At 54.9% G+C, this 21239-nt stretch overlaps 1 protein-coding gene across 2 annotated transcripts in view; it reads right to left on the reverse strand.

Moving 5' to 3' along the window:
- Positions 1-2651: 2651 nt before the first annotated feature.
- Eppk1 (epiplakin 1) overlaps positions 2652-21239 on the reverse strand; it is a 29332-nt gene continuing 10744 nt past the window's right edge. For both annotated transcript variants that reach the window (XM_076912211.1, XM_034517308.2), the window contains exon 2: positions 2652-20692. In XM_076912211.1, coding sequence (XP_076768326.1) covers positions 4090-20646 — 16557 coding nt within the window. In that variant the 5' untranslated portion in view covers positions 20647-20692 and the 3' untranslated portion in view covers positions 2652-4089. The remainder of the gene's footprint in view (positions 20693-21239) is intronic.

The raw sequence follows: 21239 nt of genomic DNA on the forward strand, positions 1-21239 counted from the left end.
TACAGCAATATTCCTCAGCTCAGGTCTCACACAGTCAATCTCTCTGGATAGATCATGAGCATCATGTTCTGGGGTGGGGCTGGGGAGACCTGGGATGCTCACAGTGGTGGCAAGATGGGAAGGTCTGATCAAAGAACACTTGATAAGGTGGAGTGTCCACTCGGTCACTCTTGTGCTGTGTCTATGGTCTCCATCAGAGGACAGCAGAGTCTGAGCACTGCAATGGATAAGTTAAAGTCCTGAGGGAAACTCACTCATTTCTCTGCAAGCTCTAACCCAGTGGTTCTCAATCTGTGGGTCAAGACCCACATATCGGATATCCTGGTTATCAGATATTTACATTATGGTTTGTAACAGTAGCAAAATTGCAGTTATGAAGTAGTAATGAAATAATTTTATGGTTGGGGGGGTCACCACAACATGAGGAACTATATTAAAGGGTTGAAGCATTAGGAAAGCTGAGAACCATTGTATCTAGACTGTAACAGGAATCCTGTTTCCTTTGTTTTCCCCAACCCTGTGGTGTCAGAGTGGGTGTCATTATAGGGACCTAAGAGCCTCCAGAATCCTTACCTTTGTGGACAAAGGGTTTGGTCACCAGGTCCTGGTAGGTCATAGAAGTGTGGCAAGAAGATGTCTCTTTCTCTCTGACTGCTTTGCTCTGAGCATGGTTATATAAAATTGTCTGTCAGCACAGGAAATTTAAAAATGGGGACAGATCCTGGTATCTAAATGGGGAATCACAAGAATACCACTGGTCCCCAGGGTATGTATGTGTGGGAATCCAAGCAACGTAGCCAGAGCTAGAGGAGAGGCCCTCTGCTCTCCACACACTTCACCCAACACTCAAGCTCATGTCCAGACTAAGGGGCACCTGCTGAGAAAGTGCCTCAACAGAAAAAAAACTTCAAACAAGATTGGATACTGAGACCACCACCTTGTAAGTGAACATCACCCATGGGCCAAACCTAACCAGAATGAGGGCCAGCTTCACAAAAGGCCAACATTCTCAGGAGGCTTTAACAAGATCTGGTAGGTTATGAAACCATATAAAATAAATGACATTTTAAAATGGCTCTACATTCTAAGTGCAGGAATGAGTGAGTGTGGAGGGAGATGACAGTTGATAAGTGGCAGTGGTGATGGCCCAGGTGTTAGAAGTATCAGGAGAAAGTCTAAAATAGCATGTTAGGTTTACTGCTAAGTGCCACCCAGCACAACCAGCCAATTGGCCAGACATGCTGTTATATTTATAGGGTTCTATAAATTTATATTATTTATAGATCACAGACAGGAAAAAAAAAATCTCCAATCTGAAATGTAGAAAAGAACTTCAAAGAGACAAACAAGAGCTAAGATCACTGCATTTAAAATTTTGAAGGGGGAAAAAAAGAGGCCCATCAGAAAGCAGTTTGAAACAATAATGCTGAGAATGTCCCAGATTTTGGTGAAAGATATAAATTCCTGGTACAAGGAAGTTCGGCACACTCCAATAGGATGAGCTCGGAGAAAACTATGCCCAGAGACATTGCAAGTAGCCTGGGCAGATTCTTCTAAAGACCACGAGGCAGCCAAGGCCATGGCAGGCACCCACACTACTGAGCAAGTGAAGGGACCAGACCACAGCCCTGCCCTCCGTACCGGACCCAGGTAGCCACATATCCATGATCAACTGCATTCTGGGTCACCTCTAGGAGCATGGTGTAACAGTAACCTCTGACTACGTAGCCCAGATTTCAGACTGTTTGGTTCCTTTGTTTAATTTCTGCATTAAGAATAAAGTTTTGTGAATGAAGCTTCAAACACCTAAGATGCAAACAAGAGCTTTGGGGATGGGGGGTGGGGGTGGGGAGGAGGCTAGAGTGATGACTCGACATTTAAGAGCATTGGCTGACCCAGGTTCAATTCCCAGAACCCACATAATGGCTCACAGCCACCAGTTCCAGGTGATCCGAATCCCTCTCTGACCTTCACAGGAGCCAGGCACATTGGGTCAAATAGACATACATGCAAAGCAAAACACTTACACAATAAAAGTAAATAAAGATATAAAAAAATTTTAAAGGATAATAAATAAATAAAATTAAAATAAAAAGGAGTTTTGGTTAATTTTTTTCAGATTTACTTCATTTTCTATGAATGTTTTGCCTACATGCATGTATGTGTGACACCTGTGTATCAGGTGTTCTTGGAAGTGGGGAGAGACGGGGTTGAACCCAACAGGAGTTATGGATGGTTATGAGTCACTATGTGGTGAACCAAACCCAAGTTTGCTGAAAGAATGGTCAGATGCTTTTAACCTCTGAAACATCTCTCTAAGCCCTCTTGTTTTGTCCTTAAATTGCTTTCTTGAGGTGTCCTAACTACTTTGGGACTCTGCCAGCAGGAAACCCATGACCAGAGGAAAACTTTGCCCTTGAATCTTTCCAACACCAAGTCCAAATAAACCATTTTCCCCATGAAACAAAAGAAAAGCCTTAAATCATTCAAGATAACGGGAATGTTGGTCATATACAAACATATTCTGGCAAATCACCTGTGAGGGAGGTTGCTTTTCTAGTCCTTACCTGTGGGGACCAACAAGACTGAACTGCACACAGACCAGAGCAAGCTGATGGCCAATGCTTAGCACACACGGACAGAGCGACTCATACAGGTGCAGAAAATTCATTTATTATCAAAAGACATGTGTGCACTAAAAGTTGTAATACACCAAACTGTGAGATGTCTCAGGGGTACATGGCAAGAGAAGCAACATCATACTAAATACTGGCGGCAAATCAAGACACACCATGTACAAAGTGGTCAGAAATTTAAAATGTTGAAGATCTTGGCCAAGCATTGTGGCAGGATTTTCCCTGTCCAATCTATTTAATTATTAGTGCAGCAGGAGGCCTGTGATTGGACAGGAAAAAGGGAGGCGGAGCTAAGAGTTGCAGGGTGAAAGAGTGACTCAGGAGAAAAAGAGGGAGAAATCAAGATGGAGCAGGAGGAAGACGATCCAGATTCCAAATCATACAAGGAAAGAATATTTGGGGTAACTTGTCTAATCTAGGTGAGCAGCTTGTATCATTATCAACTGGCTCTAAAAATATTGTGTGGGCATCTTGTGAATTGAGAATTTATTGGTATATAAATCTATATACCAATTATAAGCTTCTAGAGTTTTGATTTTCCCAGGTTACTGGGAATTGTGATAGCTAACTTCAGGGTGGGCAGTCATTGCATTGGGGCTGGGGTGGAAATGACCCGCCAAGGGAACTCAGGAGCTCCAGGCCAGAGAATCTGCCAAGATGAGAACACCCAGCTGGTGTCATGTGGCACACCGGTGTTGGGCACAGCGCAGGAACTTGCCCATTCTTTTTAAATATTCCTGCAACAAAGCATGGTGATTTGTGCATGCAAACCCAGTGCTTGGGAGACCAAGAGAAAAGATTGCCAGTCACTTTGTGACAGGTGTGCACTACAAGGTGAATGACTTTGGTGCTATCTAGAATGCAGAGACAACCTCGATTAAAAGACCACTTCCTTGGCTGGGCAGTGGTGGCACGTGCCTTCAATCCCAGTCCTCGGGAGGCAGAGGCAGGTGAATCTCTGAGTTTGACTCCAGACTGTTGAACAGAGTGAGTACCAGGAGAGCCAAGACTACAACAGGGGAACCTTCTGTCAGAACAGCAACCAAAGGCCTCCCTCCAAGCTAATGCTGCCATCAAAACAATGGAAAACAGTCCTAAGAAACAAGACAGGGCGGGTTGGGGATTGAGCTCAGTGGTAGGACGCTTAGCTGGGAAGCCCAAGGACCTGGGTTGGGTCCACAGCTCTGAGAAAAAGAAAAAGAAAAACAAAAAAGACAAAAACGCAAGAAAATTGTAGAGAAAAAAAAAAAAAACCCAACAACAAAAGGAGGGAGAACATGTATGGGACAAAAAATTACCATTGAGAAGCAGACAGGGGAGGAGGAAAGATACATAACCAGAACCCTGATAAACAAACCATGCGATATAAAAGTATAGAGGGAACCTGAGGATCCAAGACAATGTCTATGACAATGCTGAAATGCACAATGCTCGGAGAGTCACAAAAAGATATTCAGTCCTTAGACAGGGAGAGAAACAACAATCCAGTCTCAGGGTCAGCTGTAGCTCTCTGCAAAAGTTGTAGGTATGTGAGGTTCTCGTGGGTGTTGGGGTCAAAGAAGCCCTTGGTGTCATCTCCAGGGTCAGCCAAAATGCTGTTCATCTCCTCATCAAAGTAGCCACGTTGGTAGGCCACATCCACGGGCACACGGTGGCTATGCACAGGGTCGATGACACCACCCGTGGCAATCTGGGCTTCCAGCAGACGAATGCCATGGTCTTTCACAATGAGGTCCCTCTGCATGGCCTGGAAGAGGGAGATCTGCTCACCGTTGTAGGGGTCCGTGTAGCCAGTGACAGCACGCTCAGCTGACAGCAGCTTCTCTTGGATCTCACCACCCACCACGCCAGCGGCCACTGCCTCCTCCACAGACAGTCTGCGGTTGTGCACTGGGTCGATGATGAAGCCAGTGGCCGCCTGAGCCTCCAGCAGAACCAGGGCTGTGCCAGGCCTCAGCACTCCCTTCCACATGGCCTGGTAGATGCTCATCTTCTCCTGACGGCCAGGCTCTCCCTGGACAGGCACCAGGACACCCGCTATGCAGCTGGTACCCCCAAGGTAGCGCTTGACAGAGTCCATCTCTGTCACCTCATGAATGGTCTTGGTGCCCTGTGCCAGTTCTCGCATGGTGTCCCGGTCAAGGATACCAGAGGTATACAACTCAGAAGCGGACACCTGGCGCCTCAGGCCAGGGAAAGACACCTTGCTAAGCCGCTCTTCTGTCTCCTCGATGATTTGGATGAGGAGGGAAATTAGTTCATTCACACCCAGCCTGCCAGCCAAGTGCTGGGCAAGGAGCTCCTCCCGGCGGGTCTCACTTAGGTACGAGGAGAACAGGACTTTCCACACTGAAACTTGCTGGTCCCGGAACTGCCCACGCTGTACCTGCATGGTGGCGGCACGCAGAGTCTGCTCCTGATGCTGCTTGGCACTGTCAGTGTTGTCCTGAGCATCACCCGTGTCTGGGGAGCTCCCTGAGCTTCTGGCCCCAGTCTCCTGTTGGTTAAGTGAGGTGACACTCTGCTTTGGCTTGGACTCCTGTGTCTCCTCAGCCTCCTCAATAATGGTGGTCAGTCTCCTCTTCAGCATGGGTAGAGTCAGTGTCCCAGAGCTGAACTGGGCCAGCAGCTCCTTCCGGGTGTCCCTGCTCACATAATTGGATGTCAGGATGTCCCACACTGGGACCTCATGGCCCTGGAGATGACCGCGTTTTACTTCCATGGTGGCCTGACCCAGGGTTCCTTGTGGATCCGCCCGTGGGCTCCCATCCTTGGCTCGGGCCAGCAGTGAGGTGAGTGTGGTGCTCACATCCTGAATGGTCAGCCCACCTGCCTGGTACCGACGCAGCAGATCCTGGCGCAGACTCTCAGGCACCTCTCGGTAGAAGAGAAGCTCCCAGACAGAGATGCTCTGGCCCTGGAAGTCGCCTGTGGCTGGGGTCACACGGGCTTCACGAAGGGCTCGCCTCAGTTCCTCACTCAGGTGGTGCACACTGGAGCCCTTTCCTGCCAGCTGCAGCATGTAGAGCCCAGTCTCAGGGTCCCGCACGCAGCGACGCAGCAGCTGCAGGTAAGTGAGGTTCTCGTGGGTGTTGGGGTCAAAGAAGCCCTTGGTGTCATCTCCAGGGTCAGCCAAAATGCTGTTCATCTCCTCATCAAAGTAGCCACGTTGGTAGGCCACGTCCACGGGCACACGGTGGCTGTGCACAGGGTCGATGACACCACCCGTGGCAATCTGGGCTTCCAGCAGACGAATGCCATGGTTCTTGACAATGAGGTCCCTCTGCATGGCCTGGAAGAGGGAGATCTGCTCACCGTTGTAGGGGTCCGTGTAGCCAGTGACAGCACGCTCAGCTGACAGCAGCTTCTCTTGGATCTCACCACCCACCACGCCAGCGGCCACTGCCTCCTCCACAGACAGTCTGCGGTTGTGCACTGGGTCAATGATGAAGCCGGTGGCCGCCTGAGCCTCCAGCAGAACCAGGGCTGTGCCAGGCCTCAGCACTCCCTTCCACATGGCCTGGTAGATGCTCATCTTCTCCTGACGGCCAGGCTCTCCCTGGACAGGCACCAGGACACCCGCTATGCAGCTGGTACCCCCAAGGTAGCGCTTGACAGAGTCCATCTCTGTCACCTCATGAATGGTCTTGGTGCCCTGTGCCAGTTCTCGCATGGTGTCCCGGTCAAGGATACCAGAGGTACACAACTCAGAAGCGGACACCTGGCGCCTCAGGCCAGGGAAAGACACCTTGCTGAGCCGCTCTTCTGTCTCCTCGATGATTTGGATGAGGAGGGAAATTAGTTCATTCACACCCAGCCTGCCAGCCAAGTGCTGGGCAAGGAGCTCCTCCCGGCGGGTCTCACTTAGGTACGAGGAGAACAGGACTTTCCACACTGAAACTTGCTGGTCCCGGAACTGCCCACGCTGTACCTGCATGGTGGCGGCTCGCAGAGTCTGCTCCTGATGCTGCTTGGCACTGTCAGTGTTGTCCTGAGCATCACCCGTGTCTGGGGAGCTCCCTGAGCTTCTGGCCCCAGTCTCCTGTTGGTTAAGTGAGGTGACACTCTGCTTTGGCTTGGACTCCTGTGTCTCCTCAGCCTCCTCAATAATGGTGGTCAGTCTCCTCTTCAGCATGGGTAGAGTCAGTGTCCCAGAGCTGAACTGGGCCAGCAGCTCCTTCCGGGTGTCCCTGCTCACATAATTGGATGTCAGGATGTCCCACACTGGGACCTCATGGCCCTGGAGATGACCGCGTTTTACTTCCATGGTGGCCTGACCCAGGGTTCCTTGTGGATCCGCCCGTGGGCTCCCATCCTTGGCTCGGGCCAGCAGTGAGGTGAGTGTGGTGCTCACATCCTGAACGGTCAGCCCACCTGCCTGGTACCGACGCAGCAGATCCTGGCGCAGACTCTCAGGCACCTCTCGGTAGAAGAGAAGCTCCCAGACAGAGATGCTCTGGCCCTGGAAGTCACCTGTGGCTGGGGTCACACGGGCTTCACGAAGGGCTCGCCTCAGTTCCTCACTCAGGTGGTGCACACTGGAGCCCTTTCCTGCCAGCTGCAGCATGTAGAGCCCAGTCTCAGGGTCCCGCACGCAGCGACGCAGCAGCTGCAGGTAAGTGAGGTTCTCGTGGGTGTTGGGGTCAAAGAAGCCCTTGGTGTCATCTCCAGGGTCAGCCAAAATGCTGTTCATCTCCTCATCAAAGTAGCCACGTTGGTAGGCCACGTCCACGGGCACACGGTGGCTATGCACAGGGTCGATGACACCACCCGTGGCAATCTGGGCTTCCAGCAGACGAATGCCATGGTCTTTCACAATGAGGTCCCTCTGCATGGCCTGGAAGAGGGAGATCTGCTCACCGTTGTAGGGGTCCGTGTAGCCAGTGACAGCACGCTCAGCTGACAGCAGCTTCTCTTGGATCTCACCACCCACCACGCCAGCGGCCACTGCCTCCTCCACAGACAGTCTGCGGTTGTGCACTGGGTCGATGATGAAGCCAGTGGCCGCCTGAGCCTCCAGCAGAACCAGGGCTGTGCCAGGCCTCAGCACTCCCTTCCACATGGCCTGGTAGATGCTCATCTTCTCCTGACGGGCAGGCTCTCCCTGGACAGGCACCAGGACACCCGCTATGCAGCTGGTACCCCCAAGGTAGCGCTTGACAGAGTCCATCTCTGTCACCTCATGAATGGTCTTGGTGCCCTGTGCCAGTTCTCGCATGGTGTCCCGGTCAAGGATACCAGAGGTATACAACTCAGAAGCGGACACCTGGCGCCTCAGGCCAGGGAAAGACACCTTGCTAAGCCGCTCTTCTGTCTCCTCGATGATTTGGATGAGGAGGGAAATTAGTTCATTCACACCCAGCCTGCCAGCCAAGTGCTGGGCAAGGAGCTCCTCCCGGCGGGTCTCACTTAGGTACGAGGAGAACAGGACTTTCCACACTGAAACTTGCTGGTCCCGGAACTGCCCACGCTGTACCTGCATGGTGGCGGCACGCAGAGTCTGCTCCTGATGCTGCTTGGCACTGTCAGTGTTGTCCTGAGCATCACCCGTGTCTGGGGAGCTCCCTGAGCTTCTGGCCCCAGTCTCCTGTTGGTTAAGTGAGGTGACACTCTGCTTTGGCTTGGACTCCTGTGTCTCCTCAGCCTCCTCAATAATGGTGGTCAGTCTCCTCTTCAGCATGGGTAGAGTCAGTGTCCCAGAGCTGAACTGGGCCAGCAGCTCTTTCCGGGTGTCCCTGCTCACATAATTGGATGTCAGGATGTCCCACACTGGGACCTCATGGCCCTGGAGATGACCGCGTTTTACTTCCATGGTGGCCTGACCCAGGGTTCCTTGTGGATCCGCCCGTGGGCTCCCATCCTTGGCTTGGGCCAGCAGTGAGGTGAGTGTGGTGCTCACATCCTGAACGGTCAGCCCACCTGCCTGGTACCGACGCAGCAGATCCTGGCGCAGACTCTCAGGCACCTCTCGGTAGAAGAGAAGCTCCCAGACAGAGATGCTCTGGCCCTGGAAGTCGCCTGTGGCTGGGGTCAAACGGGCTTCACGAAGGGCTCGCCTCAGTTCCTCACTCAGGTGGTGCACACTGGAGCCCTTTCCTGCCAGCTGCAGCATGTAGAGCCCAGTCTCAGGGTCCCGCACGCAGCGACGCAGCAGCTGCAGGTAAGTGAGGTTCTCGTGGGTGTTGGGGTCAAAGAAGCCCTTGGTGTCATCTCCAGGGTCAGCCAAAATGCTGTTCATCTCCTCATCAAAGTAGCCACGTTGGTAGGCCACGTCCACGGGCACACGGTGGCTATGCACAGGGTCGATGACACCACCCGTGGCAATCTGGGCTTCCAGCAGACGAATGCCATGGTCTTTCACAATGAGGTCCCTCTGCATGGCCTGGAAGAGGGAGATCTGCTCACCGTTGTAGGGGTCCGTGTAGCCAGTGACAGCACGCTCAGCTGACAGCAGCTTCTCTTGGATCTCACCACCCACCACGCCAGCGGCCACTGCCTCCTCCACAGACAGTCTGCGGTTGTGCACTGGGTCGATGATGAAGCCAGTGGCCGCCTGAGCCTCCAGCAGAACCAGGGCTGTGCCAGGCCTCAGCACTCCCTTCCACATGGCCTGGTAGATGCTCATCTTCTCCTGACGGGCAGGCTCTCCCTGGACAGGCACCAGGACACCCGCTATGCAGCTGGTACCCCCAAGGTAGCGCTTGACAGAGTCCATCTCTGTCACCTCATGAATGGTCTTGGTGCCCTGTGCCAGTTCTCGCATGGTGTCCCGGTCAAGGATACCAGAGGTATACAACTCAGAAGCGGACACCTGGCGCCTCAGGCCAGGGAAAGACACCTTGCTAAGCCGCTCTTCTGTCTCCTCGATGATTTGGATGAGGAGGGAAATTAGTTCACTCACACCCAGCCTGCCAGCCAAGTGCTGGGCAAGGAGCTCCTCCCGGCGGGTCTCACTTAGGTACGAGGAGAACAGGACTTTCCACACTGAAACTTGCTGGTCCCGGAACTGCCCACGCTGTACCTGCATGGTGGCGGCTCGCAGAGTCTGCTCCTGATGCTGCTTGGCACTGTCAGTGTTGTCCTGAGCATCACCCGTGTCTGGGGAGCTCCCTGAGCTTCTGGCCCCAGTCTCCTGTTGGTTAAGTGAGGTGACACTCTGCTTTGGCTTGGACTCCTGTGTCTCCTCAGCCTCCTCAATAATGGTGGTCAGTCTCCTCTTCAGCATGGGTAGAGTCAGTGTCCCAGAGCTGAACTGGGCCAGCAGCTCCTTCCGGGTGTCCCTGCTCACATAATTGGATGTCAGGATGTCCCACACTGGGACCTCATGGCCCTGGAGATGACCGCGTTTTACTTCCATGGTGGCCTGACCCAGGGTTCCTTGTGGATCCGCCCGTGGGCTCCCATCCTTGGCTCGGGCCAGCAGTGAGGTGAGTGTGGTGCTCACATCCTGAACGGTCAGCCCACCTGCCTGGTACCGACGCAGCAGATCCTGGCGCAGACTCTCAGGCACCTCTCGGTAGAAGAGAAGCTCCCAGACAGAGATGCTCTGGCCCTGGAAGTCACCTGTGGCTGGGGTCACACGGGCTTCACGAAGGGCTCGCCTCAGTTCCTCACTCAGGTGGTGCACACTGGAGCCCTTTCCTGCCAGCTGCAGCATGTAGAGCCCAGTCTCAGGGTCCCGCACGCAGCGACGCAGCAGCTGCAGGTAAGTGAGGTTCTCGTGGGTGTTGGGGTCAAAGAAGCCCTTGGTGTCATCTCCAGGGTCAGCCAAAATGCTGTTCATCTCCTCATCAAAGTAGCCACGTTGGTAGGCCACGTCCACGGGCACACGGTGGCTGTGCACAGGGTCGATGACACCACCCGTGGCAATCTGGGCTTCCAGCAGACGAATGCCATGGTTCTTGACAATGAGGTCCCTCTGCATGGCCTGGAAGAGGGAGATCTGCTCACCGTTGTAGGGGTCCGTGTAGCCAGTGACAGCACGCTCAGCTGACAGCAGCTTCTCTTGGATCTCACCACCCACCACGCCAGCGGCCACTGCCTCCTCCACAGACAGTCTGCGGTTGTGCACTGGGTCGATGATGAAGCCGGTGGCCGCCTGAGCCTCCAGCAGAACCAGGGCTGTGCCAGGCCTCAGCACTCCCTTCCACATGGCCTGGTAGATGCTCATCTTCTCCTGACGGCCAGGCTCTCCCTGGACAGGCACCAGGACACCCGCTATGCAGCTGGTACCCCCAAGGTAGCGCTTGACAGAGTCCATCTCTGTCACCTCATGAATGGTCTTGGTGCCCTGTGCCAGTTCTCGCATGGTGTCCCGGTCAAGGATACCAGAGGTACACAACTCAGAAGCGGACACCTGGCGCCTCAGGCCAGGGAAAGACACCTTGCTGAGCCGCTCTTCTGTCTCCTCGATGATTTGGATGAGGAGGGAAATTAGTTCATTCACACCCAGCCTGCCAGCCAAGTGCTGGGCAAGGAGCTCCTCCCGGCGGGTCTCACTTAGGTATGAGGAGAACAGGACTTTCCACACTGAAACTTGCTGGTCCCGGAACTGCCCACGCTGTACCTGCATGGTGGTGGCACGCAGAGTCTGCTCCTGATGCTGCTTGGCACTGTCAGTGTTGTCCTGAGCATCACCCGTGTCTGGGGAGGTCCCTGAGCTTCTGGCCCCAGTCTCCTGTTGGTTAAGTGAGGTGACACTCTGCTTTGGCTTGGACTCCTGTGTCTCCTCAGCCTCCTCAATAATGGTGGTCAGTCTCCTCTTCAGCATGGGTAGAGTCAGTGTCCCAGAGCTGAACTGGGCCAGCAGCTCTTTCCGGGTGTCCCTGCTCACATAATTGGATGTCAGGATGTCCCACACTGGGACCTCATGGCCCTGGAGATGACCGCGTTTTACTTCCATGGTGGCCTGACCCAGGGTTCCTTGTGGATCCGCCCGTGGGCTCCCATCCTTGGCTTGGGCCAGCAGTGAGGTGAGTGTGGTGCTCACATCCTGAACGGTCAGCCCACCTGCCTGGTACCGACGCAGCAGATCCTGGCGCAGACTCTCAGGCACCTCTCGGTAGAAGAGAAGCTCCCAGACAGAGATGCTCTGGCCCTGGAAGTCACCTGTGGCTGGGGTCACACGGGCTTCACGAAGGGCTCGCCTCAGTTCCTCACTCAGGTGGTGCACACTGGAGCCCTTTCCTGCCAGCTGCAGCATGTAGAGCCCAGTCTCAGGGTCCCGCACGCAGCGACGCAGCAGCTGCAGGTAAGTGAGGTTCTCGTGGGTGTTGGGGTCAAAGAAGCCCTTGGTGTCATCTCCAGGGTCAGCCAAAATGCTGTTCATCTCCTCATCAAAGTAGCCACGTTGGTAGGCCACGTCCACGGGCACACGGTGGCTGTGCACAGGGTCGATGACACCACCCGTGGCAATCTGGGCTTCCAGCAGACGAATGCCATGGTTCTTGACAATGAGGTCCCTCTGCATGGCCTGGAAGAGGGAGATCTGCTCACCGTTGTAGGGGTCCGTGTAGCCAGTGACAGCACGCTCAGCTGACAGCAGCTTCTCTTGGATCTCACCACCCACCACGCCAGCGGCCACTGCCTCCTCCACAGACAGTCTGCGGTTGTGCACTGGGTCGATGATGAAGCCGGTGGCCGCCTGAGCCTCCAGCAGAACCAGGGCTGTGCCAGGCCTCAGCACTCCCTTCCACATGGCCTGGTAGATGCTCATCTTCTCCTGACGGGCAGGCTCTCCCTGGACAGGCACCAGGACACCCGCTATGCAGCTGGTACCCCCAAGGTAGCGCTTGACAGAGTCCATCTCTGTCACCTCATGAATGGTCTTGGTGCCCTGTGCCAGTTCTCGCATGGTGTCCCGGTCAAGGATACCAGAGGTACACAACTCAGACACTGACACCTGGCGCCTCAGGCCAGGGAAAGACACCTTGCTGAGCCGCTCTTCTGTCTCCTCGATGATTTGGATGAGGAGGGAAATTAGTTCATTCACACCCAGCCTGCCAGCCAAGTGCTGGGCAAGGAGCTCCTCCCGGCGGGTCTCACTTAGGTATGAGGAGAACAGGACTTTCCACACTGAAACTTGCTGGTCCCGGAACTGCCCACGCTGTACCTGCATGGTGGTGGCACGCAGAGTCTGCTCCTGATGCTGCTTGGCACTGTCAGTGTTGTCCTGAGCATCACCCGTGTCTGGGGAGGTCCCTGAGCTTCTGGCCCCAGTCTCCTGTTGGTTAAGTGAGGTGACACTCTGCTTTGGCTTGGACTCCTGTGTCTCCTCAGCCTCCTCAATAATGGTGGTCAGTCTCCTCTTCAGCATGGGTAGAGTCAGTGTCCCAGAGCTGAACTGGGCCAGCAGCTCCTTCCGGGTGTCCCTGCTCACATAATTGGATGTCAGGATGTCCCACACTGGGACCTCATGGCCCTGGAGATGACCGCGTTTTACTTCCATGGTGGCCTGACCCAGGGTTCCTTGTGGATCCGCCCGTGGGCTCCCATCCTTGGCTTGGGCCAGCAGTGAGGTGAGTGTGGTGCTCACATCCTGAACGGTCAGCCCACCTGCCTGGTACCGACGCAGCAGATCCTGGCGCAGACTCTCAGGCACCTCTCGGTAGAAGAGAAGCTCCCAGACAGAGATGCTCTGGCCCTGGAAGTCACCTGTGGCTGGGGTCACACGGGCTTCACGAAGGGCTCGCCTCAGTTCCTCACTCAGGTGGTGCACACTGGAGCCCTTTCCTGCCAGCTGCAGCATGTAGAGCCCAGTCTCAGGGTCCCGCACGCAGCGACGCAGCAGCTGCAGGTAAGTGAGGTTCTCGTGGGTGTTGGGGTCAAAGAAGCCCTTGGTGTCATCTCCAGGGTCAGCCAAAATGCTGTTCATCTCCTCATCAAAGTAGCCACGTTGGTAGGCCACGTCCACGGGCACACGGTGGCTGTGCACAGGGTCAATGACACCACCCGTGGCAATCTGGGCTTCCAGCAGACGAATGCCATGGTCTTTCACAATGAGGTCCCTCTGCATGGCCTGGAAGAGGGAGATCTGCTCCCCATTGTAGGGGTCCGTGTAGCCAGTGACAGCACGCTCAGCTGACAGCAGCTTCTCTTGGATCTCACCACCCACCACGCCAGCGGCCACTGCCTCCTCCACAGACAGTCTGCGGTTGTGCACTGGGTCGATGATGAAGCCGGTGGCCGCCTGAGCCTCCAGCAGAACCAGGGCTGTGCCAGGCCTCAGCACTCCCTTCCACATGGCCTGGTAGATGCTCATCTTCTCCTGACGGCCAGGCTCTCCCTGGACAGGCACCAGGACACCCGCCAAGCAGCTGGTACCCTTGAGGTATCTCTTCACGTCATCCTTCCGCTCAATCTGATCCACTGTGGCTCTGCCTTCTTCCAGGTCCTCCAGAGTCTCTTTTGTGATGACCCCTGACCTCAGCAGTTCCTCAGCTGTGACCTGAGTTCGTAATCCTCGGAACCAGTGTTGCCTGCTTTTCCCTTCCTTGTCTGCGATCATTTGTAGAATAAGCTTTACCACCTTCTGCAGTGCCCGGTCAGTGTCCTCTTTGTATATTCTAACTAGTTCAATCTTTTTCTCCTCAGACACATACTCCGAGTTCAGCAGCTCCCACACGGATCGCCTTTGGCCTCTGTACCTCCCCACGGTCACTTCCACCTGCTCCGCCTCCAGGGCTCTTTTGGTGGCCTCATCAACATACTCAATGTCCTTAGTGTCCTTGACCACTGGGAACAGAGCCCAGCCTGACTTCTTCTCCCGCTGGCACCGGTCCTGCAGCTCCTGGTATGTGACCTTTTCTTGTGTGTTGGGATCCACAAACCTTTTCCTCATGTGCTTTTGGTCAGCAATGAGAACACGGGTGTCATCACACAGACAGCCCCGTTGGCAGGCTGTATCCAGAGGGACTCGATGGTGGTGTAGTGGGTCAATGACTCCACCTGTGGCCACCTGCACCTCCAGCAGCCTCAGCGCTTCCTCCCTCCCAACTAATTTCTTCTCCATGGCCTGGAACAGTGGGATAGTCTCCCCTGTGGCTGGGTCTTCGTAGCCCTTTGCTGCCTTCTCTGCATTCACAAGTCTCTCTCTCAGGTCTTCACCCACCAGGCCAGCTGCTATGGCCTCATCCACACACAGCCTCTGGTGGGTGCGAGGGTCCATGATGTACCCAGTGGCAGCCTGTGCCTCCAGCAACTGTGCTGCAAACCCTGTGGGGATGAGTTCTTCCCTGCTGGCCTCATAGAAGCTCATTACCTTCTGGGTTAGGGGTGCTATCACTCCAGCAATGCAGTTGCTGCCTTCCAGGTAGACATTTACAGCCTCCAGCTGGCAGAGGTCCTGGCACCCTCTGTCCCCACTGTGGAGCCCATCAAGGGTCTTCTTATCCAGGATCCCAGAGTTGAACAGTTCTGCAGCTGTCACATCACCATGGATGCCTGCCACCTTGAATAGTTGGCTTTGCTTCTCTGTTTCTTCCACAGTAGAGGTGATAACCTCCAGCAGTTTCTCCAGGCCTATGTTCTGGGCTCTGTACTCTCGCAAAACTTTCCTTTTCCTTCCTTCTGTAAAATACTGGGAAGATAACAGGTCCCACAGAGACACTGTCTGGCCTGCAAACTTCCCTACGTCCATTTTCACAGTTCTGGATCTCAGTGCTTGCCTTGTGGCCTCATCAATGTACGTGTAGGTTTCTCCTTTCTTTACAATTTCCAACATGTACAGGCCTGTCTCAGGGTCCTCCACACAGCGCTCCAGCAGCTGCAGGTAAGTGAGGTTCTCATGCGTGTTGGGGTCAAAAAAGCCCTTGGTGTCATCACTTGGGTCAGCCAAGATGCGGTTCATCTCCTCATTGAAGTAGCCACGTTGGTAGGCCACATCCACGGGCACGCGATGGCTGTGCACAGGGTCAATGATGCCTCCCGTGGCGATCTGGGCCTCCAGCAGGCGGATGCCATGGTCCCTGACGATGAGGTCCCTCTGCATGGCCTGAAAGAGAGAGATCTGTTCTCCTGTGTAAGGGTCTGTATAGCCGGTGACAGCCCGCTCAGCTGATAACAGCTTCATGTAGGTTTCCTTGGCAAACATCCCTGCCTGGAACGCCTGCTCTACAGTTAGCTTCCGGTTCTCCACAGGGTCAATGATGAAACCCGTGGCCGCCTGTGCCTCCAGCAGCACCAGAGCTGTGCCTGGCCTCAAAATGTGCCTTCTCAAGGCCTCTGGGATACTCATCTTCTCTTTTGTATCCTGCATAAGGACCCCAGCAATGAAGTTGCCTCCTTCCAGGGATCTCCTCACACTGTCCATCTCTGTCACTTCCTGGACTGTCCTCTTTCCCTGGTTGAGCTCATCCAGTGTCTGCTTGGTGATCAGCTGGGACCTAAACAAGTCCCCAGCTGAAACCTGTTTCCGGAGCCCTTTGAAGGTGGCCTGCGGGGCCTGCTTCTCTGCAGCCTCCACCAGGGTGGTGACCATACTGATGACCTGTCGCAGAGCAGCAGCCCTCCCGGAACAACAGAGGGCCACCAGCTCCCTCCGCTTCTCAGCTTCAACATACTCAGAGTGTAGCAGATCCCAGAGTGACACGCTGTGTCCTTGGAACCTCCCCATGTTGATGGAAACCTTCATAGCCCTCAGTGCCACGGCAGTGTGGTCATCCACCTCAAGCACAGTGTCCTGGGGCAGTGGCAGCAGCCACAGGCCAGTGGCAGCATCCAGCACACAGAGTTCCTTGAGCTGCTGGTATGTCACCTTTTCACGGGAGTTGGGGTCAAAAAAGAGCTTGTTTTCCTTCCCAGTGGCAGTCAGCACCTGGCTTGTCTGCTCATCCAGGAGGCCAAGCTTGTAGGCCACTGTCTGGGGCAGGTGCACTCCATGGGTAGGGTCCACAACACCTCCTGTGGCCAGCTGGACTTGCAGGAGAGGAAAGGCCTCAGTTTGGGTTACAAGCCCCTTCTCCATGGCCTGCCATAGAGAAAAGGAGCCTCCTGAATAAGGGTCTGAGTACCCTGTCACAGCCTTTTCAACTTCTTTGAGCTGTTCACTCAGCTCCATGCCCACCAGGCCAGCCTTCACTGCACCCTCCACTGAAAATCTCTGGTTGGTTAGTGGATTTACAAGGAAGCCAGATGCCACCTGGGCTTCTAACAGCTGCTGGCCCAAGCCTGTGGGCAGAAGGCCATCTCTTACAGCCTGGGCGATGCTCAACTTGGTCCCTGAGGGCTGGAGCAGCACACCGGCCACACAGCCCGTACCCCAGAGGCAGGTCTTCACAGCAGGCTGTTTGGCTACGTCCTCAGGTGACTGCGTGCCCTGTGCCAGTGCTTCCAGTGTCTCTTGGGTGATAATACCAACATCTCGTAGCCAAGTGGCTGGGACCTCACCCCATGGGCCTGGCACAGTGATGCGGGCCCGGGCCAGAAGCTTAGCTGCATGCACCCAGCTGCACACAGTGTCCCGTAGCTGTGGCACAGACATCTTCCCAACCCTCACATCCTCAAGGAAGCCCCTGCGCTGCTCCTCGGTAAAGTGGCAAGAGGTGAGCAAGTCCCAGAGGGATAAACCATCTTCAGTGCCAGCTGATGCTTGTAGGGTCTCCTGGATCTGTGTGTCAGTTGGGACGCTGGGAACATCTTCTGTCAGGGGCAGGAGGTGAAGCCCAGAGGCTTTGTCCTGGAGACACTGTTCCAGGAGCTGGGCATAGCTGGTGTGCCCCCGGCCATCGGGTGTGGGAAAGGTCTCAGGAGATCTGGACAAGGTCACCTCCATCTCTAGATCAATGCAGCCACGCTGGACCGCCACAGGCATGGGGAGGTGGAGGTGGGTTGTAGGATCAACGACCCCTCCTGTGGACACCTGGGCCTCTAGTAGCCGGGTTGCCTGCTCTACAGGGACAAGGCCCTTCTTCATGGCCCTGAACAGGGACACCTTTTTTCCAGAAAAGGGGTCCCTATAGCCAGTGATAGAATGCTCTGCTTGCTTCAGCTTGCCATATACCTCTGCTCCCACAACTCCCCGGCACACAGCCTCATCTACTGAAAGGGTCTCCATACTGCCAGGGTCGGTGATGGCTCCAGTGGCTGCCTGGGCCTCCAGCAAGGCCAAAGCTACACTAGGTGCCAGCAGCTTCTGCTTCATGGCCTGGTAGAGACTGATTCGCTGGTTGGAGGGCTGTAGCAGCACACCACCCACAGTGCCTGAGCCCCGAAGGTACCTGTGAACATCACCCATGTGAAGGAGAGCATCTGGGCTGACTGTTCCTGCCAGCACCTGGTCTAGGAGCTCCTGGTTGATGATGTGGGCCTCTAGGAGCTGGTAGGCAGTGACCCGGCCTTGTAGGGCCGGCAGTGTGATGTCTGCCCACCTCCTCATCTCTTTCTCCAGCAGCTGAGTGACCTGCTCCAGTGTGATCTTGTGCTGCCGATAACGCTGCAGTAGCTGCCTCCTCCAGTCCTCTTGGAAATATTCAGAGTTAATCAGCTCCCACGCAGAAACTCTCTGCCCCCGGAACCGTCCATATTTCACGGAGAGCAGTAGACTCTGGAAGGCCTGCCGAGTGGAACTATCTACCAGCTGGGGTCGTGTACCACTGAGGGGCAGGAGGTACAGACCCGTCTCAGAGTCATGTATACAGCGCTCCAGAAGCTGCAGGTAGGTGAGATTCTCATGTGTATTGGGGTCAAAGAAGCCCTTGGTGTCATCAGATGGGTCCAGCAGAATAGAGTTCAGCATCTGATCAAAGTAGCCACGTTGGTAGGCCACGTCCACGGGAACACGGTGGCTGTGCACAGGGTCGATGACACCCCCTGTGGCAATCTGGGCCTCCAGCAGGCGGATGCCATGGTCTCTGACAATGAGGTCCCTCTGCATGGCCTGGAAGAGGGAGATCTGCTCCCCAGAGTAGGGGTCCGTGTAGCCAGTCACTGCCCGTTCTGCAGATAGCAGCTTTGCATATACATCAGGCCCAATGACACCCGCCCTCAGTGCCTCCTCCACAGAGTATCTCTTGTTCTCTTTTGGGTCAATGATAAAGCCTGTGGCAGCCTGGGCCTCAAGCAAGATCAGGGCAGTACCGGGCCTGAGGAGCCCCTTGCTACGGGCCTCATAGATCCTGAGACGTTCCTGGGAGTCAGGAAGCAATAGGCCTGCAATACAACCTGTGCCCTGCAGGTACCTCTGCACCGAGTCCAGGCTGCCCACATCTTGGGCTGAGGTCTGTCCACGTTCCAGCTGCTCAAACAGGTCCTGGTTGATTATCTCAGCTTTCAACAGCTCTCCTGGTGTCACAGTGTCCCTCAACCCAGCAAAGGTGACTTTGGCAGTTGCCGCAGCCTGCTCAACAATGCTCTTCAGCTCAGCTGCCAGCTCCTCCACTGACAGAGCCCCTTGCTGGTGCTGTTGGGCAAGCATTGCCCTCTGCTTAACGGGCACTGCCTCAGAAAAGAGCAGTTCCCAGAGGGAGACAGGCCGGCCCTGGTATCTTCCTACAGAGATGGAGGTTGTGGCCTTGCTCAAGACCTGTCGAGTACAGTGATCAATAAATGTGGGTCCCTGGGGCTCGTTTGCATGGGACAATCCAGGGAGAGGCAGAAAAGCAAGCCCTGTCTCTGGGTCAGTGACAGAGAGGGCCAGCAGCTGCTCATAGCGAAGACGATCGTGTGTGGTAGGATCTGAAAAGCCCATTGCCTGAGAGAGATGTTGCTGAGTCTCTTCATCCAGACAGCCAAAGCGCAGGGCGGCCTCCAGGGGCAGCCGGAATCTGCGGGCTGGGCATATAAGCCCACCTGTGGCTAGCTGGGCATCCAGGAGGCGCAGAGCCAGTGCCTGGTCCACAAGCCCCTTCTTCATAGCCTGGAAAAGGGGGATGCGGGAGCTGCTGAAGGGGTCATAATACCCAGTCACTGCCTGTTCTGCAACCAGGAGCTGCTCATGAAGTTCTGGGCCAACCAGGCCTGCCTTGACTGCCTCTTCCACCCACAGACGCTGGCCTGTGGTTGGGTGCACGAGGGTGCGGGTAGCAGCCTGAGCCTCTAAGAGTTGTAGTGCAATGCCCTTTGAGAGCAAGTGTTCAACCGTAGCCTGGAAAAAGCTCTTCTTGTGACCTCCAGGCAACAGGACAACCCCTGCTAACCCTCCAGTGCCTTCCAGATAACGTTGCACCTCGGGACGTGTACCCACATCTGACACCACCAGTGTGCCTTTCTGCAGGCCTCGGACTGTCTCCTCATTTAGTATTCCTGCCTCCAGCAGCATTGCTGCGCTGGCTGCTCCAGCCAGGGTGTGGAAGGTGGTTTTTAAGGGCAATAGGGGCAGCCCTGTGCTGGGGTCTTGCACACACCTATCCAACAGCATAGAGTATGGGAGCTGCTCTAGCGTGTTGGGGTCAGAAAAACCAGGGGTACCCATACTGGGCTCTGACTCCAGCAGACTGAGCCATGTCTCCTTATCCAAAAGGCCCTGCTGGCAGGCTAGCTCTGGGGCTACTTGCACACCCCGGGTTGGGTCCACCAGGCCCCCAGTAGCTAGCTGGGCCTCTAGCAATCTCCACCCTAGGGTCCTGTCTATAACTTCTTTCCTGATGGCCTGGAAGAGGGCCAGCTTTTCACCCCCATAGGGGTCGGGATACCCAGTAACTGCACGTTCAGCAGCCAACAATTTTTCCTTTAGCTCCAGTCCCACCAGACCCCGCCTTAGAGCCTCAGACACAGAAAGAAGTTGGCCCTGGGCAAGGTCCACGAGACCCCCAGTGGCTGCCTGGGCCTCAAGTAAAGTCACCCCAAGCCCAGTGGGCAGGAGGCCCTGCTTCATAGCAGCATAGATGCTCTGGGTCTGTCCTGAGGACTCCATATATACCCCAGCAATACTTCTGACTGTGGTAGGCAGGGCAGCCTCTGCTTGGGGCCTCGAAGAAGTGCTGGCTCCTAGTTGGTTCTTCATGGTTTTAGGGACAATGAGCTTCTCAGTCCCATTGGCAACTATGACATCATGAGGAGGGGCCTGGCCGTTCATCGTGGACAACTAGTAGCACAGAACTTGCCTAAGGTCCGCTCGTGTCCTGTAGGGGACAGAAAGACTCAGTCAGTCATGGGGGTCAGACACAGGTCCTTCTAAGTTGCCTGAGTCCTGAATCCCCATCCAGATGTGAGGACAGGAGGACCCCTGAGCAGCCACAGAGATTCATGGTAGCAAAGAACCCTCCAAAGGCACAAGCAAACCTCATTATCCTTCAAGAGGGATTAAGACAGGCTGCCCTTGTGTTGCATGACTTTAATCCCAGCACTAGGAAGGGAGAGGCAGGTGGATCTCTGAGAGTTTGAGGCCAGCCTGGTCTACAGAGCAAGTTTCAGGACAGCCAGGGCTGTTACATGGAGAAACCCTGTACAAAAATACAAAAACCAAACCAAACCAAACTAAACCAAACCAAACCAAACAAACAAAAAACCAGGCTGCCCAACAAACTTAGCCAATGCAAGAGAGTGTGAGCATGCTTTTGAGACAAGGTTGTGCCCTACTTTAAGTTACACTACATTGTACAAAACAGCGTTTTTCCAGGCGGTGTCTTGCCCTAGGAGACTCCGTTTTACAGTTTAACTTTTGCCATT

The sequence above is a fragment of the Arvicanthis niloticus genome, chromosome 13, assembly GCF_011762505.2.
Source record: "Arvicanthis niloticus isolate mArvNil1 chromosome 13, mArvNil1.pat.X, whole genome shotgun sequence".
Taxonomy (NCBI): domain Eukaryota; kingdom Metazoa; phylum Chordata; class Mammalia; order Rodentia; family Muridae; genus Arvicanthis; species Arvicanthis niloticus.